The sequence below is a fragment of the Canis lupus genome, chromosome 1 (genome assembly GCF_003254725.2).
Source record: "Canis lupus dingo isolate Sandy chromosome 1, ASM325472v2, whole genome shotgun sequence".
Classification (NCBI taxonomy): Eukaryota; Metazoa; Chordata; class Mammalia; order Carnivora; family Canidae; genus Canis; species Canis lupus.
Window position 1 is genome coordinate 118785445 of NC_064243.1, and position 23986 is coordinate 118809430.

Here is a 23986-nt window from a genome sequence, read left to right on the forward strand (position 1 = left end):
CAGGCCCCGCCCAGGCCCCGCCCAGGCCCCGCCCAGGCCCCGCCCCCCCGCAGCAGGACCCGGCGCGGCTCAGCTGACGCCGCACTTCACGTGACGCCGGCGCGGGGCGAACATGGCGGCCGCCACCGGGTGAGTGCGGCTGCTGTGCCCGGCCGTCGGCGGGCGGCGCGGACAGGGGGCCCGGGCTTCCCGGTGACAGGCCCCGCCGCCGCCGCCGCCGCCGCCGCCGCGGCCCGGCTGCTCGCGCTGTGTGGCCGCGGGCGTCGGAGCGCAGGGCGGCGGGCGGCGGGCTCCGAGCCTGGGGCCGCTGAGCTCCCGTCTCCGCTGCCCGGTGGTCCTCCGGGCCCCGCCGGCGCTCAGGCCCCACCCGCGCGCGGAGCGGCCCCGCCGTGTGGCCGAGGTGCGGGCTCGGGGCCGCCGGCGCGTTGGCGGCCACGACCGTCAGATGGGAAGGCGGCGTTGCCGGGGTGCGCGGGGTGCCCGGGCCGGGGTGCGCGGGGTGCCCGGGGCGGGGTGCGCGGGGTGCCCGGGGCGGGGTGCGCGGGGTGCCCGGGCCGGGGTGCGCAGGGTGCCCGGGGCGGGGTGCGCGAGGTGCCCGGGCTGGGTACCTGGGGTGCCCGGGTCAGGTGCGCGGGGTGCCCTGGGGCGGGTGCGCGGGGTGCCCGATCGAGGTGCCCGGGCCGGGGTGCGCAGGATGCCCGGTCGGGGTGCCCGGGGCGGGGTGCGCGGGTACCCGGGTCGGGTACCTGGGGTGCGCAGGTCAGGTGCGCAGGGTGCCCGGGCTGGAGTGGCCCGGGTGCTCAGGCCGGGTGCCTTGGCCAAGCACTGGGTGGCGGTTGCGGTGGCGTCTGAGAAGCATTCGGAATCCCCACCCCCGCCGGGCACTTCCCTGCTCCTTTCAGGGCCCAGACGTCTCCGAGAAGCCTTCCCGCAGCACCTACAGGAGGATTTGCAGCCCTTCTCACCTCCTGATGAACTATGTAGTACATTTATCTTGTTTCTCATCATCTCATCCGGACTGTCAGGTCAGGGCCTTTCTCTGGTTCTCTCCGGGGCCTCACTGATTAGGTGCCTTGCACACAGTAGGTGCTTCCTGAATTCTGCTGCTTGAAAGGATGGGTGGGTGAGTGGGCCTGGTGGGAGGAAGCGTGGACAGATGGGCTCATGGAAGCTTTGGGGAGAGTGTCCCAGAGGAGGGAATACCTGAGCGAAGGGTGAGTGACAAAGGTTGAGGCCAGGGGAGAGTAGGGTGCATCCGTCCTTGTGCTGGAGGGTGTGGTGTCTCCGTTGGCTTCCTCAGACTTTGTCCTGAGGGGTTGGAGCCATCCAGGGGTTTTAATCTAATCAGATGTGCTCTTTAGACAGTTGCTCCCCTGGGTTGGGTGTGAGTTCAAGGGGAGGCCCAGTAATGGGTATGCCATATGGGCCTGCTGGTGCTGGGGGCTAGGAGAGGAAGTGGTAGAGAGGGGACACTGCCCAGGTGCCAGGCTGGGCACTGAGATCAGAACGGTGGAGCTAGGGGACTGACTGCATCTCTTTTTTTGGGGAGATGGGGGAGAATGGCAACAGAAAATGGCCCCTCAAGTGGGCCCCAGCGTTGGGAGAGCTTAAGACCTACAGATCAAACACGTAGTGAACACCGGCTGTGTCCCAGGGACAGTACTGGGCTTACCCTTAGGTATTCACAGGCCACTGGGGCAGATGGACACGCGGCACCCTGTCATCCACCTGTCTACCTCTGGTCTTGGTGTGTGCTGTGGAGGGGCCTGGGTTCTGGGCTCAGGGGAGGGTGTGGGTAGGCTTCAATCCCTTGGGGGCCCCTCAGACAGAGAACTGTGCATGCAAGGTCCCAGATGCATGTAAAGGAACCTGGGGTCGGATCCCTGAAGCCCGCCTATGATCCTGTCTGAAAGAGCGGAGTGAACAATAGTGTAGGTCACTGCCCAGATGTGGGTCTGTTGTCTTTATGTCTGGGCCGGCCAGGTCGTCACAGGCAGTTCCAGGGGCTGCATTTGGGTTCCGGACTCTGCTGGCCTGAGGCCTGCTGCTCTCCTGAAGGCACAGAGGAACCAGGCTCCTTGTTTGGATGAGGGTGAGCCTGGAACTGGCCAAATCCTGGAAGGAGCGCTCTTACAGCAAAGCTGATCTTCTGGGCCAAGGTGGGGGGGGGGGGGGGGGCGGGCAGGGGCAAAGGGATGACAGAATGACAGAGTTCTTGGAGGGGGCACTATCGGAAGTGCAGGTAGCTTCCAGAGCTTGACAAGGCCTCTTTGGCAAGAGCCATCCCAAACTGCCCTGCTGGACACTTTGAATCTGGGGGCAAACCCTAGCAGCTTCTTGAAGGGGAGGAGTTTTTGAGTGTGTTTCCAGCAAAGCTCTGTGCCATCTGCACGCAGGGGGACAGATCACAGGCACAGTGAGGCACTCTGCCATCAGATCATGGCCATGGGCTCCCCTGGGAGTCAGATTTGGTTGCCTGTAGCGTCCTTCCAGAGCCTGGGCCAGGGGAGGCTGTGAGAGTCTCAGGTGACTGGAGTTGCTCCATGTGATTTGGGAAGCAGTGGAAGAAATCCTAAACCAGCATCTCAGATTCAGCGAGAAACTCCAGATGCAACGAGACGCTCCCCTGGGGAGTGTGTCAGGGTTGATCCTGCTCTGTCCTGCCAGCTTGGGCAGGAACTTCAAGTATGAGATGGAGGGTCCCATAGTCCCCAGAGGGCCTGCTCCAAAGTCCTCCACCACCCTTCCACCCCTCATCCCATGGCACTCGGTGGGAGGGACCCCTACCTTCTCTTGAGCCATGGTCTGCTCCTGCACATGGCTTTTCCCTTTCTCTTCCTTGCTGTGCCCACTTCACCTGCCGGCCCTGGAGGGCCCTTGGCCTCTGATGTAGCTTTTCACATACTTGCGGGCCCAGCTTAGATGATGATCCCTCCTCCTAGAAACCTTTCCTGGCCGCCCACGCGCCCCCCTGACCTCTGATAGCTTCCCGCCGAGAACTCCAGAGAATCCATTTTTGTTTTTGTTTTTTTTGCACTGTCAGGATGCTTTTCCATGTCCGCACACCTGCCACTTGTGGTTAAGATGTTGCTTCCCTTCCTGCCTCTGCTGGCCTCCTTGGAGCCAGGGGCCATATGGCCACTGTGTGATTGGTGCTGGGTGACCTGGTGCTTAATAAAACGGGGGATTTTACTCTAAATTGGTCCAGTGTGCTGTCCTGCTTTGCAAGGAGGCTCTCAGTGATTGAGGAGAGGAGATGTGGGTGGGAGGGGGACAGAATTCTGAGTAGGATGAAGAAACAACTTTGATTTTTTTAACTGAGTGGCTCCTGGGGTGCCGCCGCCCAGGGGGCCTTTGCCAGCAAGGGAAAGCAGGTGAGCTGCCCTGGGTGTGAGCCTGCTGGGTCATAGGTCACACCCAAGTCAGCATTCTTTGGGAGAGAAAGTACCCTGAAGAGTCGCGTTCTGGATCCAAGCCTGTCCCCACCCTGATATGAACCTTGTGCTCCTGGGGAAGAGGTGTCAGGCTGACCCTGGCGGGTGGGTAAGGGTGGGTCTGTGGGAGGGGGCTGGCTGCTGAGTGCCCCTTTGCCCTCCCTGGCCTGGTCCTGACTCCACACAGCTCTCTCTCCCTGGGTCTTCACGTGGGCTTAGCAACCCCCACCCCGACCCTTCCAGCCAGGTGAGCGGGTTGCCCTTGCTGACAGCCAGCACGTGGGCTCGGTGCCCAGCCCAAGCTGGAGGCCGATGGTGAGGAAAGCAGGAGGTCCCTGGCTGGCCCCTCTTGCCCGGAGGTTAGCAGCATGGCCCCATCTAGACGCAGCATCACGTTCTAGTGCAGGGACCTCATCCTTGCCTGTGCCGCACACAGGGTGAGGCCTGTGCCCCCTTCTCAACTCTGTGTTTTTAAATGCTTAAGATCAAACACACAGGACTACGAGGAAAACCAGTTGTGTTAAAATACAGTTATCAAAATGTTAATAAATTTATGGCACAGTAATAGATGCTTCTTTGTTAACACAGGAACTAATAAAAGCAGCGGGCCTAGTCGCCACCTTAAGTTTGAAGCAGTGATGAACAAGAGTGACATTTTGAGATACCGTGACATCAGTAATGTGAGAGGAAAACACCTGTGATTGTTGGTGGTGACAGATTCATACATCGCTGATGGGGCTGTGGTTAGTTGCTTACATTAATTGAAGAAAATGCGAGTTTGGATGACAGGTTAAAGGCAGTAAAGGTATCATTTTTCCCATGCGAGTAGATGGAGTCCCTCGATTCCATGTGTGGATCCCCACGGGCCTCGGGTGCGAGCCCTGCAGGTGGCCACAAGGCAAGTGGGGGGTGCTCCGTGCTCTGAGGTGACAGGCATGGGTTGTAGGGGCAGCAGCATCCCCCTTCCCCTGAGCCCGCCCCGCCCCACCCCTGGTCACTGGCTGCTTCCTGGGCCCTGCCGGTCGGCAGGCCTGGGCTGGCCCTGTGGGGGCTGGAACCTGTCTTCTGGGTCTCTGTGGGGCCCCAGAGCCGGTCTGCTGGCCCACCAGCCCCTGCTATCTCCCTCGGCCATCGCCCTATTTGCACCAGCACTTGGGCGTGACCTGGCTTTTGCCTTTTGAATTCTGGGTGTCAGGTGAGAGCGTCAGTGGAAAGCGGGTGGAGGGGTTTTATTGGTGCTGCTTTTGCTGAGCTTGTGGGAAGTCACCTGCCCTGGCTCTGGGCCCGATCTTCCCGCAGGGGGTTTGGTTTATGCCAGGAGAAATCAAAGGGCACATCTCTGTAAACCTCCATGGGTGTCTTGGGGTGCCCGGCTGTAATGTGTGACTGCAGCTCATCGTCTTGCCTGGTGTCTCAGACTGGCGGGCCCTTCTCTGTTGTGGCTGAGCCCCACGGGGGCCTGGGTCATAGTCCTGCAGATTATCTTCACCGTAGCAGCTGACACTCACTTTAGGGGTTCTCAGCAACTTTCCTGCCTTGAGCTGGGCTGCCTGGCCCTTGGGCCAGAAGGTCCCAGTGCAGGTGCCCTGAAGAATGCAGGTCTCTCAGAAAGTTCTGGATAAGAGGAAGCCCAGCCCTCTGAGAGCCTTCCTGGTGGGAGCATGGTAGCAGGCCCGGGGGAGCTGGTACCTGGTGTGTTTAAGGAGAGAGGGCCGGGGAGGGGGATGAGGAGTGGTCAGGGAGGGGGATGGGTGCTGGCTGAAACTGGGCATTTGCAGCCATTCGTGCTGTGGAGTCAGCATGCATCTGCACCTGCATTAGTGCTTTGTTGGGGCTCCCTCCCCTCAGGCTTTGCTGAGCGAGGGGAAAGTGTGGGGGGAGGCGGTGGGCTGCTGGTGGCCGCACTTTCAGTTCCTGATTGCATGGCCAGCTGGGATGCAGGCATGTTTACGAGCTGGCACCTCTGCCCTTTGGTCCCTGCGGCCAAGCATAGCAGAGAAGCAGCCCAGCTTAGAGGAAGTCCTGGCCCCTGTACAACTGCTCTGGGAGGGTGAGTGGCAGCCGATGTCCAGGGACGGGGCGGGGGAGTTCTAGTCCTGTCACCCTGTGTGGGGTGTGCATGACCCCTCCACCCCTCTGGTCAGGCTGGGCCCAGGGGTTTTGCTTCCTGCCACTCTGGAGCTGATGTGGCAATTTCTGACCTGCGCAGCTGTGTAGATGACCCCCCGCCCACCATTGACAGTTGTGGCCTCAGCAGATATTTCTTGAGCGTTTGCTGTTTGACAAGCAGAGTGCTAGGCACTGGGGCAGTAGCGACCAGAGCAGACCCAGAGTGGTGCCTGTGGGATTTACATTCTTGTGTGTGGACGCAGGCCTCCCCAGTGAGCACCAGTGAACACCTGGCAGCCTCCCTGGAAGAGGTGATGAAGAGGGGCACCTGGTGGGTCAGCGGTCAAGTGTCTGTCTTTGGCCCAGGGTGTGATCCTGGAGTCCCGGGATTGGGTCCCGCATCGGGCTCCCTGCATGGAGCCTGCTTCATGTCTGTGTCTCTGCCTCTCTCTCTGTGTCTCTCATGAATAAATAAATAAAATCTTTAAAAAAAAAAAAAGGTGATGGAGACAGCTTAATGTTTAGTGCAGTCAGTTTACAGCGCCGTGGGCAGGTTAAGGGGGCCCGGGAGAGAAGAGGACGGCAGCTGGCCAGAAGCCAGCCAAGGCAGTGCTGTGAGAAGGGGGGCCAGGGAGCTGTGGCCCCTGAGGGGAGCGGCCACCAGCCATCGGGTTCCAGGTTCCACCACGGAGGGAGCAGGGGATGGATTCCTGGCCCTCCCTCGCCCCTCTTCCTGCCTGCCTCGCAGTGGCTAACTCCATCTGGAGCGTAGTGGAGTCCTGGGGGGGGGGGGGCGTGCTGGAGAGAGCAGGGGGTGGATCGGGAAGGCACAAGTGCTAAGTTGGGGGACAGGGAGGGGAGAGAGCTGCAAGTTTAAGGAGGAAGGCCAGGGAAGACCATCTTGAGAAGGTGGCATTGGGAGCCAGGATGTGCAGGCGATGTCACCTGCTTGAGGGTCCCCGCCTCTGAGGAGCCCATGGCTGGGCGGGTGCGGTCCCCGGCAGAGCCTTCTCTCTTGAACCAGCCCTGCCTGGGCTGTGCCTGCCCTCCTGGGCCTGCGTGCCAACCTGCCCCCCCCCCACCCCGGCACATGGCCCGGGCCGGCCTGCCTCCTCCTCCCCCCCTGGGCCTGGCCCCTCAGCCTCCCAGCACCCCGTGCACTTGCAGGGACCTTCCCTCTGTCCGTTTAATCTAGCTGCTGATTCAGGAAGGCAGGTCCCTGCCCTCCGGAGCTTGTACCTTACCCCAGGGACCGTGAGCAGGTAAATGATGCCACACAGTGCTGCGCGCTCTGGAGAGGGGCGACGAGAGCAGGGGATAAGGTTTGGACGGAGTATCGGGAAGCTTCTGGGAAGAGCAGCCATTTCTGCAGAGGCCTAGATAAAGTGAGAACAGCAGCCATGCGGGCACCGACCGGGGTGCTCTTGGTGTTTGGGGAAGAGCTGGGATGCCCGTGCAGGCAAAGTGGGGGTTGGAGCCCCTCAGTGCCTGGTAGCTCTGTTCCAAGTGCTCTCGATAGCTGAGGGGGGTGGCAGGGGAGGGGGTCTGCTCAGATTTGCATCGCAGCGGGTCCTTCTGGGTGGGTGCAGAAGAGGCTGTGGGGGAAGCTGGGACCCAGAGAGCCTGACGAGTTCCCTGTGGTTGTGTCTAGGTCCAGGCAGGAGATACGGGTCCCTCAGCTGGAGGTGGAGATAGGGAGGGAGCCTGAGCATGGTTGGGGCTGTGGAAGAGTGGCCCCCAGGGTCCTGGGTGCCCAGAGCCTGGGTGAGGACTGAGAAGCCCTGTGTGGATTGGGAGGGGGGTGTCACTGTGGCCTGACAGGGGCTGCAGTGTGGGGAGGGGTGGGCCGAGGCCCGAGGCTGGGGTTGAGGGGAGCTTGGGCAGCTGGGACACCAGAGAGGGCGTGGGGGGGGTGGTGGTTCTTGAGCAACTCTGCAGAGGATATTTCCTGCAAAAGGAAGAGAAAAATCACGCTGGAGGCATGTGCCAGTCAAAGGAGGTGTTTTATTTATCATGAGGGTGAGGTTCCTGTATGTTGGATACAAAGAGTGATCCCGGGAGGGAGGTTGGATGCCGGAGCAATGTGGGACTAGACATGGGATGCAGGTCCAGAGGCAGGTGGGCTCCGGGGAGTGAGTGGGGTGACGCCTGTCCTCCAGGACAGCACCCCTGGGGCTGCCACTGCCCAGTCCATCTCACCATGGTCCCCTCGACACAGACTCACTTTGGGCCTGGTACTGGGTGTCCTGTGTATGCGTGTCGGGATCGGTTGGGTGTCCCGGCCCTGGGCTGCTGGGTCTGTGACTTGCAGAGAAGACGGCATCATGCAGGCACGGGGGCAGGGATCCAGGGTTGTCTGGGCCCGATCACAGATCCTTCTCGCTTGATCGGTAAGCTCCTTGAGGGCAGGGATGGGTCCATCTGCAAACTTGTGCAGGCCTGCTCTCCCCGGGGGCAGGGGTTAAACACACACAGCTTTCCCTCATCCCTGCTCCGGTCCAGTGCTCAGGGGCAGCGGCGGGGAGTGTGGTCGAGGAGGCCTCATGGTCCTCGGCAGCCTAGTGAGGGACTGTTCTGGGTCAAGCAGGTTGAGTCTGGGCCAGCTTGCCCCGTGCTGCTGGGCGGGGGTCACCTCGGACTATGGGAGGTGGATGTCCTCGGGGGCACTAACAGAAGCCTGCGTGGCCACGTGTGCTCATGTCTTTGCAGACCTTCATTTTGGCTGGGGAACGAAACCCTGAAGGTGCCCCTGGCGCTCTTTGGCCTGAACAGGCAGCGGCTCTGTGAGCGGCTGCGGAAGAACCCAGCTGTGCAGGCCGGCTCTGTGGTGCTGCTGCAGGGCGGGGAGGACACGCAGCGCTACTGCACCGACACTGGGGTCCTCTTCCGCCAGGTGAGCCCACCCCGGAGACTTCGTGCACCGTCCCGTATGCCCCAGGCCTCCTGTGGGCTGTCCGCCTCCCTCCAGCATCGGGCCTGGTGGGCCTTGGGTAGCTTTACCCCCAAGGGGACCCCGAAGAGGCTCTATGAGGGCAGACCAAGGCCTGTGCACCCAGGGATCCCAGACTCTGGAGGGCTAGAGCTCTCCTAGCTGGGGGTGGGGGCAGAGCTGGTGTCAGCCGGTCTCAGCTCTTAGTTCAGAATACAGAAAAATGACATTCCTGGGGGGCAAGCAGGCAAGAAGGCTTCCTGGGAGAGGCAGTATTTGATGTGGGCCCTGAAGGCCAGGGCAAATTCTGACAAGTGCAGTTGGGGGTGGGTGTTCCAGGCTGGAAGGGGGAGGGTGGTGTCCGCAGGAGGGAGTGGGAAGAGGGTGGGCTGGGCACAGGTGCAGATGGGGAGAGACTTCTGGGGCCAGATTCCATCTACAGCAGGGAAGACGCGGGCTGCAGAGGGCCTGGAAGGGGCACGGGGACAGGGTGCTGCGTAGGAGTGGCTTGCCCACTGCTGACTCTGCGACCCTCTCTGGGTTTTGGTGTCCTGGCCTAGGAAGTAGATTAGGGACACCTTGAGGTTCTGGAACCCCGTGTGGTGGAGGGTGGCCTTGCTGCAGGAAGCCAGCCCAGATATGGTGGCCTTGGCTGAGAATGGCTGACATCACTCAGTTTCCAGGAACAGGAGCAAAGACACTCAACAGAGGGGCTCACCCAGAGAGCTGGAGAGGCCCTGAGCTGGCCCCACTCTCACTGATCCCAGCATTGCACCCACTTTACAGATGATGAAACCGAGCCTCACAGAGGAAATGACTTGCCTGCAGGGGAGATGGGGCTAATTGGAATCCCATCTCTGGACTCTAGGGATAGGGCTCTCTTCTCCTCCCTGCCATACCTGGAGCTGGGGCCTGACACCCCGGGAACCCCAGAACCTCCCTGGGGGCAGGCAGAGCTTAGGGGACATGGCCGTCCGACATCCAGGCCAGGAAGAGGCAGGGAAATATGAAGGGGACGTGAGTGTGGAAGGGCGGCACGATGTGGCCTCCCCACTGGCCTGCATCCGCCCCGCAGGACACAGCCGGGCTGTCAGCTGCTCAGAGCAACGGCAGTGTTTTTGCTGAAAGTGGCTCCCGCTGGAAAGTTGCCTTGTGCCACGTTCTTGCGGCTGCCAGCCTGTAGTCCTGGCTGCTAGAGACGTGGAGTCTCCATAAGTTTTTTCTGACTAGTCTTGATGCTTCCTGAGGTTTACGTATTCTGGGGTTTAAAAACCGATCTCCTAAATTCAGCCTTTGGCTCCCTTACTGCCGTTATGCAAGGTTAATTTTAGAAGAGATCCTCCTCCACTTCATACCTTTATAACATTATCTGAGCGCAGTGTTTATTGCTAAACACTGAAGTCATCACCTGCCCCGGGGGTGGGAGAAGGAAGTAAGAAGTCCCACGTGGAGGAACCCATTTCCGTGCAGGTCTGGCCTGGGTGTCTAAGTCAGGGTGGCATCTTGCCCACCTTTGGGCTTGCGGGCAGCAGAGAGGCGCGGGTAGGGCTGTGCTGGGCCCACGGTGCGCGTGGGCACCCGTGTCCTAGTGTGCCCCAGGGTGTGGCCAGAGAGGGGGGGTGTGGTTAGGGCTCCGGCACATGCATGCACTGCGCATCCTCAGAGAAGGCTCAGAGCAGAGCAGGAGTAGCCAGCCAGGCTGCCCCATGCCCAATCCCAGGAGGGGGTGATGGGCAGCCCACCACTCGCAGGGGTGGGGGGACAGAGTGGGTAGGTGGGAACTATGTGAGGCTTGGGGGGCGGTCTCCCAGAGCTGGGGAGCCTGAGGCTGACTCTCTGGGGTGCTCGGTCTGACACCCAACCTCTCTCCTTACACCGCATGTTTTGGTACTGCTGACCGGGTAACCAAGGTCCTTGTTCCCACCACAGGAGTCTTTCTTTCACTGGGCGTTCGGCGTCACCGATCCAGGCTGCTACGGCACCATCGATGTCGGCACCGGGACGTCGACCCTGTTTGTGCCCAGGCTTCCTGCCAGCTACGCCACCTGGATGGGAAAGTAAGGAACAGCCCGGGCCGTGTGACTGCCTGCTGACCAGCGTGGGGTCGGGTGCAAGGAGGGAAGGAGTAGTGGGGGGCGGGGGAGGTGTCGGCGGCAGGGCCCATTGACAGCCTGCTCAGGGCCGGAGCCTGGTATCCTTGGTGGGGAAGGGGCGTCAGAGCCACAGCCGTAGACTGTAGTCGTGTTTGTTTGGAGGTACTACGTATTCATCTGGAAATTCTGGATTCCCAGCTTTGCTAAAATGCCGGAGGCTTTGGCCCCAGTGGACCGTCACTCCTGCGTGGCGTCAGCGGGAGGTGGCCCCCACCTTGGGTGTCATGGGAGTTGGCTCAGGTCAGAGAGGGCAGCCTGGGACCCTTCTCCCCGCCCCATCCCTTACAGGCCGGTCCTGGATGCCTGCTGTGTGCCTGTCTCTGGCTCAGATGGAGGCCCTGCCTCAGTGGGCACCTGTGAGACGGGCCGTGGCTCCGTGCTCCAGGCTGGTGCTGAGTGAGGAGTGTGGGACGGGGGCCTGGGCTGTGCTCGGAGGCCTCCTCTGCACCGTCCATGGCACCTACCGGCTCCAGGGCCCTTGGCCGTGTCTGCCTCTTTGGGAGCCATCCTGCTGGCTCAGAGGTGCTGAGAGGTAGAAGCTGTACTTACGCATGGGTGCTTGAGCCCCGCAGGGGATCCCGCTAAATGCCCATCACCACGTCAGCACGTCATTTCTGCCCAGAGAGTGATAATTCTGGGCTAACGTCTAACCTGCGGCCCTTGCTGCCTGGTGTCCCTGAACGCTTGTTACCAGGTGGGCTGGCAGGCCCATGGCTGCTACGGGGAGCTGCTGCGTGCAGAGGGCCGGGATAGGGCCCCCCGGCTTCCTCTGCTTTGTTCACCCCCCTCCCCACTGGCCCTTTGGTGCGACTCCACAGCCACGTTGTTGGCCCGACAGGTACCTCTTCTGTCGTCTTGGGGCAAGGGCTTCAGGCCCACAAGTTGGGAACAGTTCCACTTTGAGGCCCTCTGGGGCCTTCGGTTTTGCCGTGAAGTCATCTTTAAGCAGGACTGACAGCAGAGAAGTGGGCTGTGTGTCCCTGGTGGCATGGTTTCCTTCTTGGCTCTGGGGAAGGAGGGTGGGAAGTGAGCATGTCTGATCCAGGGGGCCCTTGGAGTGCATGGCTGGGCACTTAGGCTCTGGCCCTCTCGGGGGCCCTGGGACAGATGGCCCTGCTGTAGTGCGCAGGCCCCCACTGGCCTCCATGCTTGCATTAGGGTGGACGCTGGACGGTGGTGCTGCCTTCTTCCCCGGGAGGGGGCAGCGCGTTGGGAAGGTGAGCCAGGCCCAGCGAGAGCCCCCAGAGGCTCCACGCCGCCCAGCCCTGGCTGGGGAATCAAAGAAGGGAGGTGCAGAAGGGGAGGCCAGCCCACGCAGATGTCCGTCTGTCCTCTGGACCTCCCTGCCTGCTTTGCCACAGTGCTCTTTACCTGTAGAGAAACTGGCCTCAGGTCTGGCCCAGGGCAGGCCCTCCTCAGTCCTTTCTTCCGGGACCCCTCCCGCTAGATCAGCAGGTCCAGGCCTGAAGACGCGGGTGCTCTTGGAAGGTGGGTTCTTGCCTCCCCGTCCTGCCGTAGCCTGGATGGTCAGCCTTTATCATATTCCTGGTTGAATCCTGACGACTGCCCTGCTTTAAAGAGGATCAGGTTCTGGGTGATGGTGTGTCCTGTGCAGGTCCTGTAGGTCAATCTTGCTGGAAGCTTCCTGGTGGCGGGGCATGGCCTCTTCACAGAGCAGGTCTTGTCACTGCTGGGGCCTCTGATTCCTTATCTGTGGGACAGTGACAGGGCTGCTTGTGAAGCATCGCCGGGGCTGTCATCATAGTGCTCGTCACTGTGGGGATGGTTGCCTTTGTGACCCTGAAATGAGTTGGTAAAGATGCCACCAGGGACAGACAGGTTGTGATGTCCAGAAATGGCCCCAGCGATATTTGTGGCCAACCCCTGTGGAGAGGTGGAGTCTCCCCACCCCCCACCCCCCCAGCCTGACCCCGGTCAGGACCTGGTGGCTGCCTTGCTGCCTGAATGCGGCAGGGTCATCATATGGCTGGACTAGTTTGCACCTGGTTCTTGCTCATGGGACACCGACTGACAGCCAGACCACCCACCAGAGTGGGTGACCCCAAGCCCCAGCCCTCGAGTCTTCCTCCTCAGGTCCCAGACATCGTGGAGCAGAGATAAGCTGTCACTCCTGGGCTCTGTCCTGTGCCTGGACCTTCAGAGTCCATGAACGTGCAGAATGTCAGTATGGTTCACTGCGAAGCCCTGGTAACTGGTACAGCTATGGTGAGGAGTTTCCTGGTGAGAGTGTAGGTCTGGTCTCGGTAACAGGATTCTCCTAGAACCCTCCCTGCCTGTGAGGTGATCACAGAACTGTCGCCTCATCCCTTCCTGCTAGTGGCACATCCCACAGATAGCTGGGGCCCCGGTGCCTGGGCTGCGCCTGTGGCTTTGAGCGGGCTGTCCTCTGAGCCTCCCTGTGGCCCGGCCTGCTGGCTCTGGGAGCGCCGGTCCTGCGGTCGGAGGTGCTCCGCTGTGGGATGTGGGTGCGGACGGGGGGTTGGGGGAGGGTCTCTGTAGGGCCTCCCCGGACTTCTGTCTGCAGATGGGGGTGGGGAGGCACCGAGCACATCTCCTCTTCTGTCTGCTGCTTTGCATGTCGAGCTGACTCTTGTGTCAAGTCAGGGAGTGCCTGTCCTGGAGGGTGGACATCCTCCAGGGCTGTGGGAGGAGAGGCCTGTCCCTGCTCTGGGGACTCCACCATCTACTGTGAAAGTCTGAGCAGATCTCACCATGTTTCCCCACAGCCACCATCTGGGGAGCCAAATGGCACTTGGCTAGAGGGTTTAAAACCCAGGACCTGATTGGTCAGGGAGCAGCTGTCAGCAGTTGGCTACTCAGCATGTAATCCTCAGTAATACAGGAATAACGCCTGCGCTTTGGCTGCTGGTTGCAAGGCTGCTGTTGGAAGTTCTCCTCGAGGGGCACCTGGGTGGCTCATTCGGTTGAGTGTCTGACTCCTGGTTTCAGCCCAGATCGGGATCTCAGGGTGGTGAGATCCAGTCCTGCGGTTGGCTCTGCGCTCAGCCGGGAGTCTGCTGGAGATGCTCTTCCTCCCGCTCCCCCTCCACCCTGCTCGTGCACGCACATTCTCTCTTTCTCTTTCTAAAATAGATAAATAAGTCCTTAAAAAAAAAGTTTTCCTTTCGTCTTTCCCTGCTTTGCTGAGCCAGCTGATTGTCTGGTACAGACATAGAGGCTTGCGTGACCTTCGAGCGGAGAAATGGGTCTGTGGTGTGGGTCTCCCTGTTGGAAAGGCTCCATGTCCGACAGGTGGAATGAGGAGGTGGGTCCCAGGGGTCTCCTGGCTCCACAGCGGAGAGCCAGACCCTGGTCTCCTGCAGCCCTGACTCCCCACCGTGGCCACCCTGGCAGGCGTTGCCCTTCCTCTGCTCTTGGTGCGTCCCCCTCCTGGGCGCCACATCCCCAGCCTTTGGGAGAGGAGGCTCGGTCACAGCAGGGCAGTGGCGAAGGGCTTGGTTGTGTGGCGCTGGAGCTGGGGAGGGGCCAGCTCTGATGGCGTGCGGCTCTTTCCAGACACTCTCATCATCAATAGGGCTTGGGAGCGAGGCTGTCGGGATTACCTGGCCTTTGCAATCAAAACCCACCAGACTGAACATTTGACCTTCAGCTCCTCGGCTTCCTTTTGAGTCTCTATCTGATGGCTTTTGAAAATCCATCTGGCGGATACCGCAGTCCAGAGTTGTCCAGGGAAGCAGCACTCCCATCTGCAGATCCGCCACTTCCTGCGTGTAGGGCAGGGTCCTGTTGTCAGGGCAGCAGGCGCTGAGGGGCCTGCTCCCAGCCTGTTCCTCACCCCAGGCCTTTTTCCGGGACAGGGAATGGGGTAGCTTGTAATTTGTTTTCATTTGGAAGCTTTGCTTACAAGAGCCCAGTGCCTTTGGATATGAGGGTGTTTCCCATCATTTTGTCTGGGGTCCTCTGAGCAGGCGGGAAATTGTCTCTGTGAGCCGTACGGGGCAGCTGCAGTGCCCACAGAGCATGAGTGACTCGGGGCCGAGTTGGGGGACCTTCCTAGAGCCTTCGCAGCTTGACTGTGTTCTCCTGTCCCTGGCTGAGACCGTGGGCTCGGAGTGTGAGACAGGATGCCGGACGTGGGGTTTGCTGGGAGGAGGGTCCCTGCCCTCCTGAGGGCGCTGCCCAGGAGTGCCGTGAGTGAAGTGAGTTTCTCCAGGGCTGAGGCCCCTAGGCCCTGAGCTGATGTGTGTGCTGTGGCGTGTGTGTGGTGGCAGGGGTGTGGTTGTGGGGAGGGTGGCAGGGGTGTGCCGTGCAGTGTGGCATATATATGGTGTATATGGTTTGGGTGTGTGCAGTAGTTGGGCTGTGTGTGCATATGTGGGGTGGGATGTGTGTGTGAGTGCACATGCGGTGTGTACCGTGGTTCGTGTGGAGTGGAGTGCAGTGTGGTGTGTACATGTGTGTGGTGTGCTTATGTGTGATGATGGGTGGTATGTGTGTCGGGGGTGGGGTGTGCATGCAGCCTGGGTGTGTGTGGTTGTGTGTGCACGTGGAGTGTGTGTGTGTGTGTGTGTGTGAGAGTGCGCACATCGTATACTACGGTTATGTGTGTAGCGTGGTGCAGTGTGGTGTATGTGTGAGGTACATGTGTGCGTGTGTGTTGGGGTGGGGCGTGCATGCAGCCTGGGTGTGTGTGGTGTGTGTGTGTGTGTGTAACGTGGAGCAGGCTCTCACGGCCGCCCTCGCCCACCCGTACGCACACGTGGACCAAGGCCACCCTTGCGGCCAGGGCGTGGCGCGTTCCCGTCCCCAGGAGGGCCTGGCCCACGTGCCACCGTCCGGGCCTCTCCCGGCTCCGCGCAGCCCGGGGCACAGCGCTCCCCCACGCGGGCCCCGTGATCCTGGGGGTCGGGCCCCCGCGGCGCTCCGGAGGGGTGTCCATTTCTCGGAGAAGCCGCTGGAAGGCCTGAGCTCCGGCGGGGAGGCACGCCGGCATCGAGCCATGAGCCGAGAGGCGGCAGCGGCGTGGCCACGGGCCGTGGCCGGGGATGCCGGAGGTAGAGCTCTGCCCCGTTACCCGCTCGCGGGCGGCACCTGTGCTTGGCGATCTCGTGTTCTGGAGGGCCCCACTGTGTGTGCCCCGCGGGCTTTCCTTTAACGTCCGCGCACCTCGGGAGGCCGCGCACGGAGAGCTGCCGCTCCTCGTGTCCACCCTGACCCCGGGTTCTGGAAGGGCCGCCTCTAGGTCGAGCCGGGCCGGCTGCCGGGGGCAAAGCACTAGCCCCCTGGGTGGGGCGCGCTCTCCTCCCTCCTGCCAGAGCTGTCCCTTCCCTTTGAAGTGAGAGTTTCTAGGGTGGCGTCGGCTTCCCCTCCGACCCCCCTTTTCCTGGCCCTGTGGTGGGATCTGGCCTGAGCAGCCCTGCCGGCCCCGGACTCCAGACAGGGCAGGATGCAGGCCCTCCACCTGCCTGCCGCCAGCCCACGGTGGGGGGGTCTGTAGCCCCGCGACCTGTCCTGCCCGTTCTGTGGACTCTCGTGGACGTGCTGCTCCTTCTCTGGTCAACCCCGCCAAGTCATGGTGGCCGAGCCTCCGGTGGCTGGCAGCCTGGCCCACTTGTCCCTTGAGGTGACATTTAAATTATTTTTGCTATAATTAGCCCCAAAACATAGAAAATAAGTAGTATTCACACTTAATTATCTCTGCCCTTTAGGGAAGAATACATGCAGAGTGCCAGAAAAGACACCAGCAGCTTTTCAGACTGTGTCTGTCAGAGTGGTCGTTCCTGTGGAGAACCAGGCCTCTGGTGGCTCCTGGTCTTGGCGCTCGAGACCCAGTGGGTGCTCTAGACTGTCAGTCAGCCTCTCTGGGAGGCACCTGCCCTCACTTTCAGACAATCAGGGTGGCGGCAGCAGGCTTCCGGGGGGCTTCGGCCCTGGCTGCCCCTGGGCCCCGGTGGCAAGTGGCTGGCCTGTGGCTGGTAGACCAGGGGTGGACAGGTGAGCACACAGCCCCGGAGCCACCCACGGGCCACAGCGACCTTGGTGTTCGCCCCGCCTCTACCCCTCTTCCCTCTCTTCTCATTCCACATTGTGAAGACCTAAACCTCAGGCTGAGTACACAGGGACGTTCGCGGGCGTCAGGTCTAGGTCTGCAGAGAGAAGACCCCCAGGCAGGCAGGTACAAGTGCCCCGGGGTAATGGCTGAGACAGCCCCCTGTAGGGAGCGTCCCTCGAAGCAGGTCCTTGGCACTTCCCAAATCTTCTGGGAGTTTGCTTTGGATGCCTGTCCCAGCTGCGAGAGATGAAGTGACCAGGACCAGAGGTGGGCAGGGGACCTGCCGAGGGTGCGGGGCATCTGTCTTGGAGCTGGGACTGCGGCCGGTGCAGTCGAGGATGGATGTGGTGAGGACGCCGATGGCCCCGCCTCACCCCTCCGGCCTGCACTTTTGTACGTGGCTGAGAGTGTCACCACTTGGTAGCAAAGGGTCAGCGAGCTGTCCCGCGGTCAACAGAGAGCTGGGCCTCCCGTGTCCAGGAGAGGGCTTATCATCCGGTCTGCCCTGCGCTGCTTCAGGTGCTGCTGATGGTGGTGCCAGACTTTGGCCATTTAACTTTTGAGTCCTGTCTCAGGTGTGGAACTGATGCGACTGCATCGTGCAACTTCCTAACGGCCAGGGCTGGACGCCCTGTGCCCACTTCAGAGAAGAGAGAGGGGTGCTCACTGCGCGTGGCTGTGAGCTCCCTGCTGATCCCCCAAGGCCCACCCATCTGCCCCCCGGTCCACGCTCCCTGCTGCCCAGCCACTATCTCTCTGGTGCATGCTTGAGTGGAGAGGGAAGTGGTGCAGTCCTTGGGGGTGGGAGTGGGTGGTTCTGGTTCCCAGGGTGACGCTGGTCACTGGCATCTCAGAGACGTGAAGTTGGCTCCTTGAGGTAGTCATCTCCGCATCTGGAAGTGTGCTCCCTCCCCTGTCCCTGGTGGGCCTCCCCAGGCACACTGTCCTTGGCACTGTCACCTCCCCCCGCCCCCCCGCCGTCATCTGCTCGCCCTTGAGAGTCCAGGAAGCACAGTCTGAAAACCATCTGCTGTTTTCTCCTGAGGCCTCTTTCAGATCTAACACTCGGTGACTAGAATACCGTGCGATCACAGGCAGGCTGGGGGTATGTCCCCCCCACCCCGTGCTGATGTGGTGCCCAGGCGTGGGATGGCGCAGGATGGCGTGTGTGCGTCATTAGACTTGGCTTGTGACACCTTCCCCCACTGTGGCTAGTGCTCCACCTCATGTGAGGTCACCAGCGGTGACACCAGCAGTGACATCAGCCCCTTCACTGACCAGGAGGCTGGGGCTGGGGTGGTGCTTGCTGGACTGCACCCATGACCGGGAGCCCTTCGGGAGGTGGCCCAGCCTCCTCCTCTCTTTGTCTCTGTCTTCTTCTCCTGGCTGATTTTTCAGGGATGATGAGTAAGCTTGAATGTTTCTCATCATGGTGAGTAATAGTGATATTGACTTCTTCAAAATGTTAATTTTAAAACTTTCCTCTAAAGAGGCTCCATGGGGGAGCTCCCGGGAGGCAGCTTATTTCATGCCCCAGAGGGTACGCTGGCTGGCTGCCTGGTGGGCTCTCACGGGTGGTGGAGGGGAGGTTTGGTCTGCAGATGCTTGCTGCGGGTGGCCAGGGTCACTGGGCTCCAAGGACGAGCAGAGGTCAGCAGGGGGAGGTCAGGGGAGGCAGGTGCGGCTCAGCGTTCGCTCTGTGGCCCGGCACGCTTTGCTGCCCGAGTCTGTGCTGTGTACACCTGCTCTGTGCAGGGGCAGGGATGGGCCTGGGGCTTTATGGTCTGGGCTCGGGGGCGGGAAGGCAGCCTGTGCCAAGTGTGGCCAAACCCTGACCCTGGCATTCCTTGTGCTTCCCTTTGAGGATCCACTCCAAGGAGTACTTCAAGGAGAAGTATGCCGTGGATGACGTCCAGTATACAGACGAGGTCAGTAGCGGCCGACTCCTCTCTGAGCAGTTGAGGGCTTCCATCACACCTCTGCGCTCACACCCCCTTCCTCTCACTGCCATAGCCTGGCTGCGCCCCCCGTCTCAGTGGCTGGAGGCCTCTGGTACCTGAGTTGTGGCTGCTGAGCTTCCTGGAGGGAGGACGTCTCCGGGAGATCTCATCTACATGCCCCCCAGGCTCAGCCCGGGCCTTCACAGGTTGGGAGGTCCTCCCCACAGCCACTGCTGGCCGCAGATGCCGCTGCCAGAAGAGCCCCAGACTTGGAGAGGCCTGTGCGGTGGGGTACAGTTGCAGGTCCCTGGCTTTAATCTACTTGCCAGCCTGGTTGCCCAGCAGTGCCATGTGTCCTGGGTAGGTGAATGGCTGTCCTTCTGGGGCTTGGCATTCGAATCCAGGCAGTCACAGGGGCTGCCTCTGACTTCCACTGCTGATGGGACAGGGTTAGGGCAGAGGTGAGAACACAGCCGTGCAGTCCCATGCTCTGCTTGGACCTGTACTGCAGCCACTGCCAGGCACACAGGGAGGCCTCTCTGCTCCGTCCCCGGGCGCTGTTACGGCAGCCACGCTGCGACCAGGCCAGGGCTGCGTAGAACATTGACACCGAGAGGTCAGTCAGTGCCTGCTGCTCGAGGTCCACCCCCAGCCTGGCAGGACCAGCTGGATGGGGCCCGAGAGCGCACATGGATGTACTACTTAAGCGCTGGGGATCGGCGTGGAAGCAGCTGAGGAGCTGGAGACCAAGCAGCTACCCCTTCCCCTGGGTAGGACACAGGCTGTGTTGAGGAATGACAACACCGGGTAGGAGGCAGGTTCGCAGGGATCCTGGCCAGGCCCACGGCACAGTGAGGAAGCCGAGAGTCTCAGCCCTGGGACAGGGGCCTGGCCCCAGCTGCTCGGGGATGCCCAGCCCCAGGGCAGGCCAGCGTTGGTACTGTCCCATACACAGGCCCAGCCCTGCTCCAGTTCTGCTGCCCTAGAATGCTGCACCCACGCCTCTGTCTATATCCTACCCGTGCCCCAAGGCCTGTGCCAGCCCACTGCATCCCTGCCGACGCTGGGCCACACTGGCGCCCCTCCCACCCCGGCTCTCGGGAGCTGCAGCAGATGTGCTGGGTGCTCTGTGTCTTGCCTTCTGCTGCTTTGTATTTGTCCCCAAGGCCCAGTTCTTTTCCCCCGACGTTACTGCCCCATTCTGCCTGCCTGGCTCCAGGGGAGTGTGGGCATCAGAGCTGGTTGAGGCCCAGGGCTGAGCTTGGCAGCCGGGACACGGTCTGCTGCAGGAGGTGACTGTGGCAGGGCGGCGCCTCGGTGGAGGAGAGCGGCTTGCATCCACAAGGCCGTGGGCGCCTGGGTGCGGAGCACCTTCTTCCAGGCTGGGTTGTGGAGGGAGGGGGCTTTGGATGGATCTTTCTTTTTGTCCTGGGATTTCGATACCAAGTTTCCGGGGGGTGACTCATAGCATCTAAAGAGTCTGTTAATATACACGTGACCTGTCATAGTGCTCTGGGGATAGGATCTCAGCCGGAACATTCATTTGTGTGCCTCCGATGAGGTCATCTGTCGCTTACCTTGTATCTCTGAGTATCAGTGAGTGAGGGGCCTGCCCCATCCTTAGTTCTGATTCTGTTTCCTGACCCTCTCCTTTGGCAAGTGTATCCCTCCTGCCTCCCTAAGCTGCATTTTAACATTATTGCCCTCTGGACCTGGGCCTTCTCAGAAACTTGGAGGGGGAGGGGGCAGCCTGGGGCTCAGCCCACCGAGTCAGGGCGCCTCTGTGCTGCAGCCTCCTTAGCCACAGCCTGACATTGTTGCTTTCATGTCTAGAGGAACCTCAACTCCATTCATCCTGTGATTTCTGGGGAGAAGGAGGAGAACTGGCCTCCGGATATGGAGAAGCAGGTCTGGAGTGTCGGGCCAGGAAAGCCTGTAGCGATAGCGTAGAATCACAGCCCCATAGAGCTGCACACTCTCAGCTTGTGTTTACGAAGCAGAACCTTAAATGAAGTGTTCAGAGGAGTTCAGAGGACAGGATCTTGGGTCCGGGCTGTCTGCTGTGTTCCATCATCATCACTGTCATCATTAATCAATTTTGTCATGACTGTACTGCTCTGGTCCTTACTGGAGACGAGGGCTCGTTGACAGCTGGTCAGGGGCCTCACCCTGGGTTGGCATCTGTGGGTTCCAGAACCATTGCTACGATCCCCTCATCCCTTGTGCCCTGACCCATGGTGGGCCACAGCTCCCGTCCCACTGCAGAGGAGGCCAGGGCCGAGGTGAACGGCCTCACCGGCAGCCCCCCAGACGGTAGGGGGCAGCCCTAGGACCTTGGGACCCCAGAGGCCCTCCACTTCTGCAGTTGCCCTGTCAGACGTAAGGGCTGACACAGACTCCCAAGTTGTCTTTGGTTTTCTGTGGTTCGAAATGGAGCCCGACACTATAAACTGCTGCATCGAGATACCTGTGCTGGGAGGCCTTTGAGGTGCCTGGGGCCTGTTCCATCAGGGGCGGTGACAGGAAGCCCTTTACTTCGGGAAAAGGCTCCCCAGGCCACTTTTCTGGACTTCGGGCAGCCTTGGCCATCCGTGACAAATCACAGATGGGAGGCAGCTCACACTTCTCTTTTCTGAAAGAAGGCAGGAAGCCGCGCACCCCAGGTCATGGCTGGTCACTTGCTGTCGTGTATAAAATGCAGGTGTCTGATATAGTGAACATGGCTGTCCAGTTCCTCTCATCCCCAGAGATGACCCAGATTTTAATTATTTATAAGGTAGAGCAAATGGTGGTTCCCCCGAGAAAGGGGTGCTCAGGAGAATCTTGAGACGTGCTTCAAGGCATCGCACTCCAGTACAGTGCCAAGGCTGGTCTTCATAAAGCGGGTTGGGGGGGGTGGGTGCTGGCAGGGTGGAGGGCACATTTTGTGCATTTGCTCTCCTTTACACACCGGGCAGATGCAGGGAGGTGCCGGGGTCAGTGGCTCAGTGCCGGGCTCAGTGGCTTGATGAGTGTAAGAGAACTATTGTGGCAGCACGTTGATGGATGCCGCCGGCCTCTCAGCCTCGGCGTAGGGAGGTGTGTGGGGTGTGGCGGGACGTCTGAGGAGACAGCTGCTACGTGGGACTGCTGGTCCAGAGTTGCTGGAAACTCCAGTTGTTCAGGAGCAGCTGCAAATCCATGTTTGTGATCTTTCCTGATGTTTAAACTTTTGAAATAAGTTCAGGTTTTCAGCCACATTAGCAGCTACCAGGTTGCACCCTTGTTTCAGACTGCCATGAAAAACAGCTCATTTTTAAAGATTTACTTATTCACTTTGGAGAGAGAGAGAGAGCACGTGTGAAGGAGAGAGGATCTTAAGCAAAATCCACGCTGAGGGTGCAGCCTGATATGGGGCTCAGTCTCATGACCCTGAGATGGTGACCTGAGCTGAAACCAAGAGTCAGATGCTTAACCAACTGAGGCACCCCAGAATAGTTCCTTTATAAAAGCTTGGGTGTTTGCAGGGTGAAGCCCAGCTCCCTAGGGCAGTGCAGGCTTTCTTACAGCACTGATTAAAGACCACCCTGCCCCTTTCTCAGGCCCATCACCCACCTGCAGGCCTGGTTGGGGCCCTGGGCATGAGGCTGCACGAGGGGTCCACAGGAAGCCTCTGATTGTCCCCAAGGGAGGGGGCTTGTGCACCAGGCTCTGACAAATTCCATGTGTGCCATCCGCCCCAACCTGCCAGAGAGGCCCGGCTGCCCGGGAAATTGATGCAGGCTCTGGGATGCAGCACGTCAGGGGCATTTAACAGCACTGGTTTGTGAAAGCTGAGGGGTCCCCAGTGGCCACCGCTCTGTGGCAGCGAGGCCCCATGTTGACAGAGCCGTGCCGTCCTGTGTGCTGGAGCTGCATGTTGAGCTGGTGACACACAGGCGCATCCCGTCTCCTTTATTTCTGAGGCGTGGAATGAGGGTGTGCTAATGAGGAGGTAGTGCTGGTGGGTCTCTCTGTGGAAGGGCGGATGGAGCTGCCAGGCTGGGGGAGGTTTTGCAACTGCAGAGGTAACCAGGGCCCACTCAGGCCATCGTGATCAATCAGAGACGCTGCCCAGCCCGCTCTGTGTCGGGTCTCGATCCGTCTGTACATTAGGCGGCAAGGAGAGGCCTGCTTTCTCCACGATTCCTAACCAGCGAGTCCTGAGCCGCTGCCGAGAGAAAACCCATCAGACCACACGTTTGTTATCTGGCTTCCCTCTGCCAAGGACAGTAGGGCATACAATCCCCGAGTGCCTCCCCGCTCTCTGGTCCCGCCACCGTAATTGACGGAGTCGTTCTGTGCTGATGAGTGTAGACCTGCCTCATCGAGGGGACAGCACACCCAGGGGCCTGCCACGCACGGCTCTTGTTCCTTTTAATGAGTGCCCTGCCCCCCCGCTCTGGGAGGGCCTGCAGGAGTGGCAGGGATTCAGCTGAGCCATCAGTGTGTGCAGCACAGAGGGGGTTGGGGGGCGGGCTTCAGTCATCCTCAGAGCAGTTCCCGAGTCAGAGCAGAGGGTCCAGGGAGGTGGAGCCTCGTGTGCCATGAGGGCACGGCGGTTGGCACACGTCTGGAGAGTCATCTGGCCACAAGCATCAAAAACCTCAAAGAAACGTGGCTCTTCACCTAGCAGTGTCTCTGGCTCTCTCTCTCTCTTTTTAAAGGAGATAATTTTTTTTTTAAAGGAGATAATTTTTTAAAGGAATTTATGTTAAGGAAATAACCTTGTACGTAAAAGTGTTCATCAGGGCATCACTTACAGTAGTTAATCACGAGAAACGATCTAAATAGCCAGTGGAGGAATGAATGAATGAACTGTGCCATTTCCATTACGAGGCTGTCATGCAGCCAGATGTTCAACTCTGGCCTCTGCTCTTTTTTTAACTGTGAACCTGGACAAACGATCGAACCCATAAGCTTTCTCATTTCTGAAATCTGGACACGTGTAGCCTCAACCTCATGGGTGGTTAAATGAGACGACGCCTGGAGTGACCAGCACGGGCCATAGTCAGGGGCTGTGGAGCGTTTACCCTCCCCGGCAGTAGTGACTGGTAAAAATCACATGGTCGGAGAACAGTTCATCTCAGGAAATGAGTGAAGTGGGTAACTTCCCATGATCCAAATGTCGTTACAGATCTCTGTTCTCACGTGCAGAGATAAAAAGTCTCTGGGGACGGGATTGTAGGTGTATTTTTTTTTTTTTAATTTTTTATTTATTTATGATAGGCACACAGTGAGAGAGAGAGAGAGAGAGGCAGAGACACAGGCAGAGGGAGAAGCAGGCTCCATGCACCGGAAGCCCGATGTGGGATTCGATCCTAGGTCTCCAGGATCGCGCCCTGGGCCAAAGGCAGGCGCCAAACCGC

At 60.1% G+C, this 23986-nt stretch overlaps 1 protein-coding gene and 1 long non-coding RNA gene across 3 annotated transcripts in view; one reads left to right on the forward strand and one right to left on the reverse strand.

The window, feature by feature from the left end:
* The first annotated feature begins 38 nt into the window (after positions 1-38).
* Positions 39-23986, forward strand: part of PEPD (peptidase D) — a 109644-nt gene continuing 85696 nt past the window's right edge. Inside the window, exons 1-4 of one of the 2 annotated variants that reach the window (XM_025425197.3) lie at positions 39-129; positions 8253-8436; positions 10402-10529; positions 18524-18587. In XM_025425197.3, coding sequence (XP_025280982.1) covers positions 113-129; positions 8253-8436; positions 10402-10529; positions 18524-18587 — 393 coding nt within the window. In that variant the 5' untranslated portion in view covers positions 39-112. Of the gene's footprint in view, positions 130-8252; positions 8437-10401; positions 10530-17922; positions 18092-18523; positions 18588-23986 lie in introns of those variants that run through there. The other variant, XM_025425198.3, reaches the window with a different exon arrangement.
* LOC112645564 (uncharacterized) lies at positions 10378-12355 on the reverse strand. The gene is made up of 3 exons (XR_003127126.3): positions 11997-12355; positions 11468-11631; positions 10378-10517 (listed from the first exon to the last, which is right to left on the reverse strand). It is a non-coding gene; the product is annotated as an uncharacterized LOC112645564 (long non-coding RNA).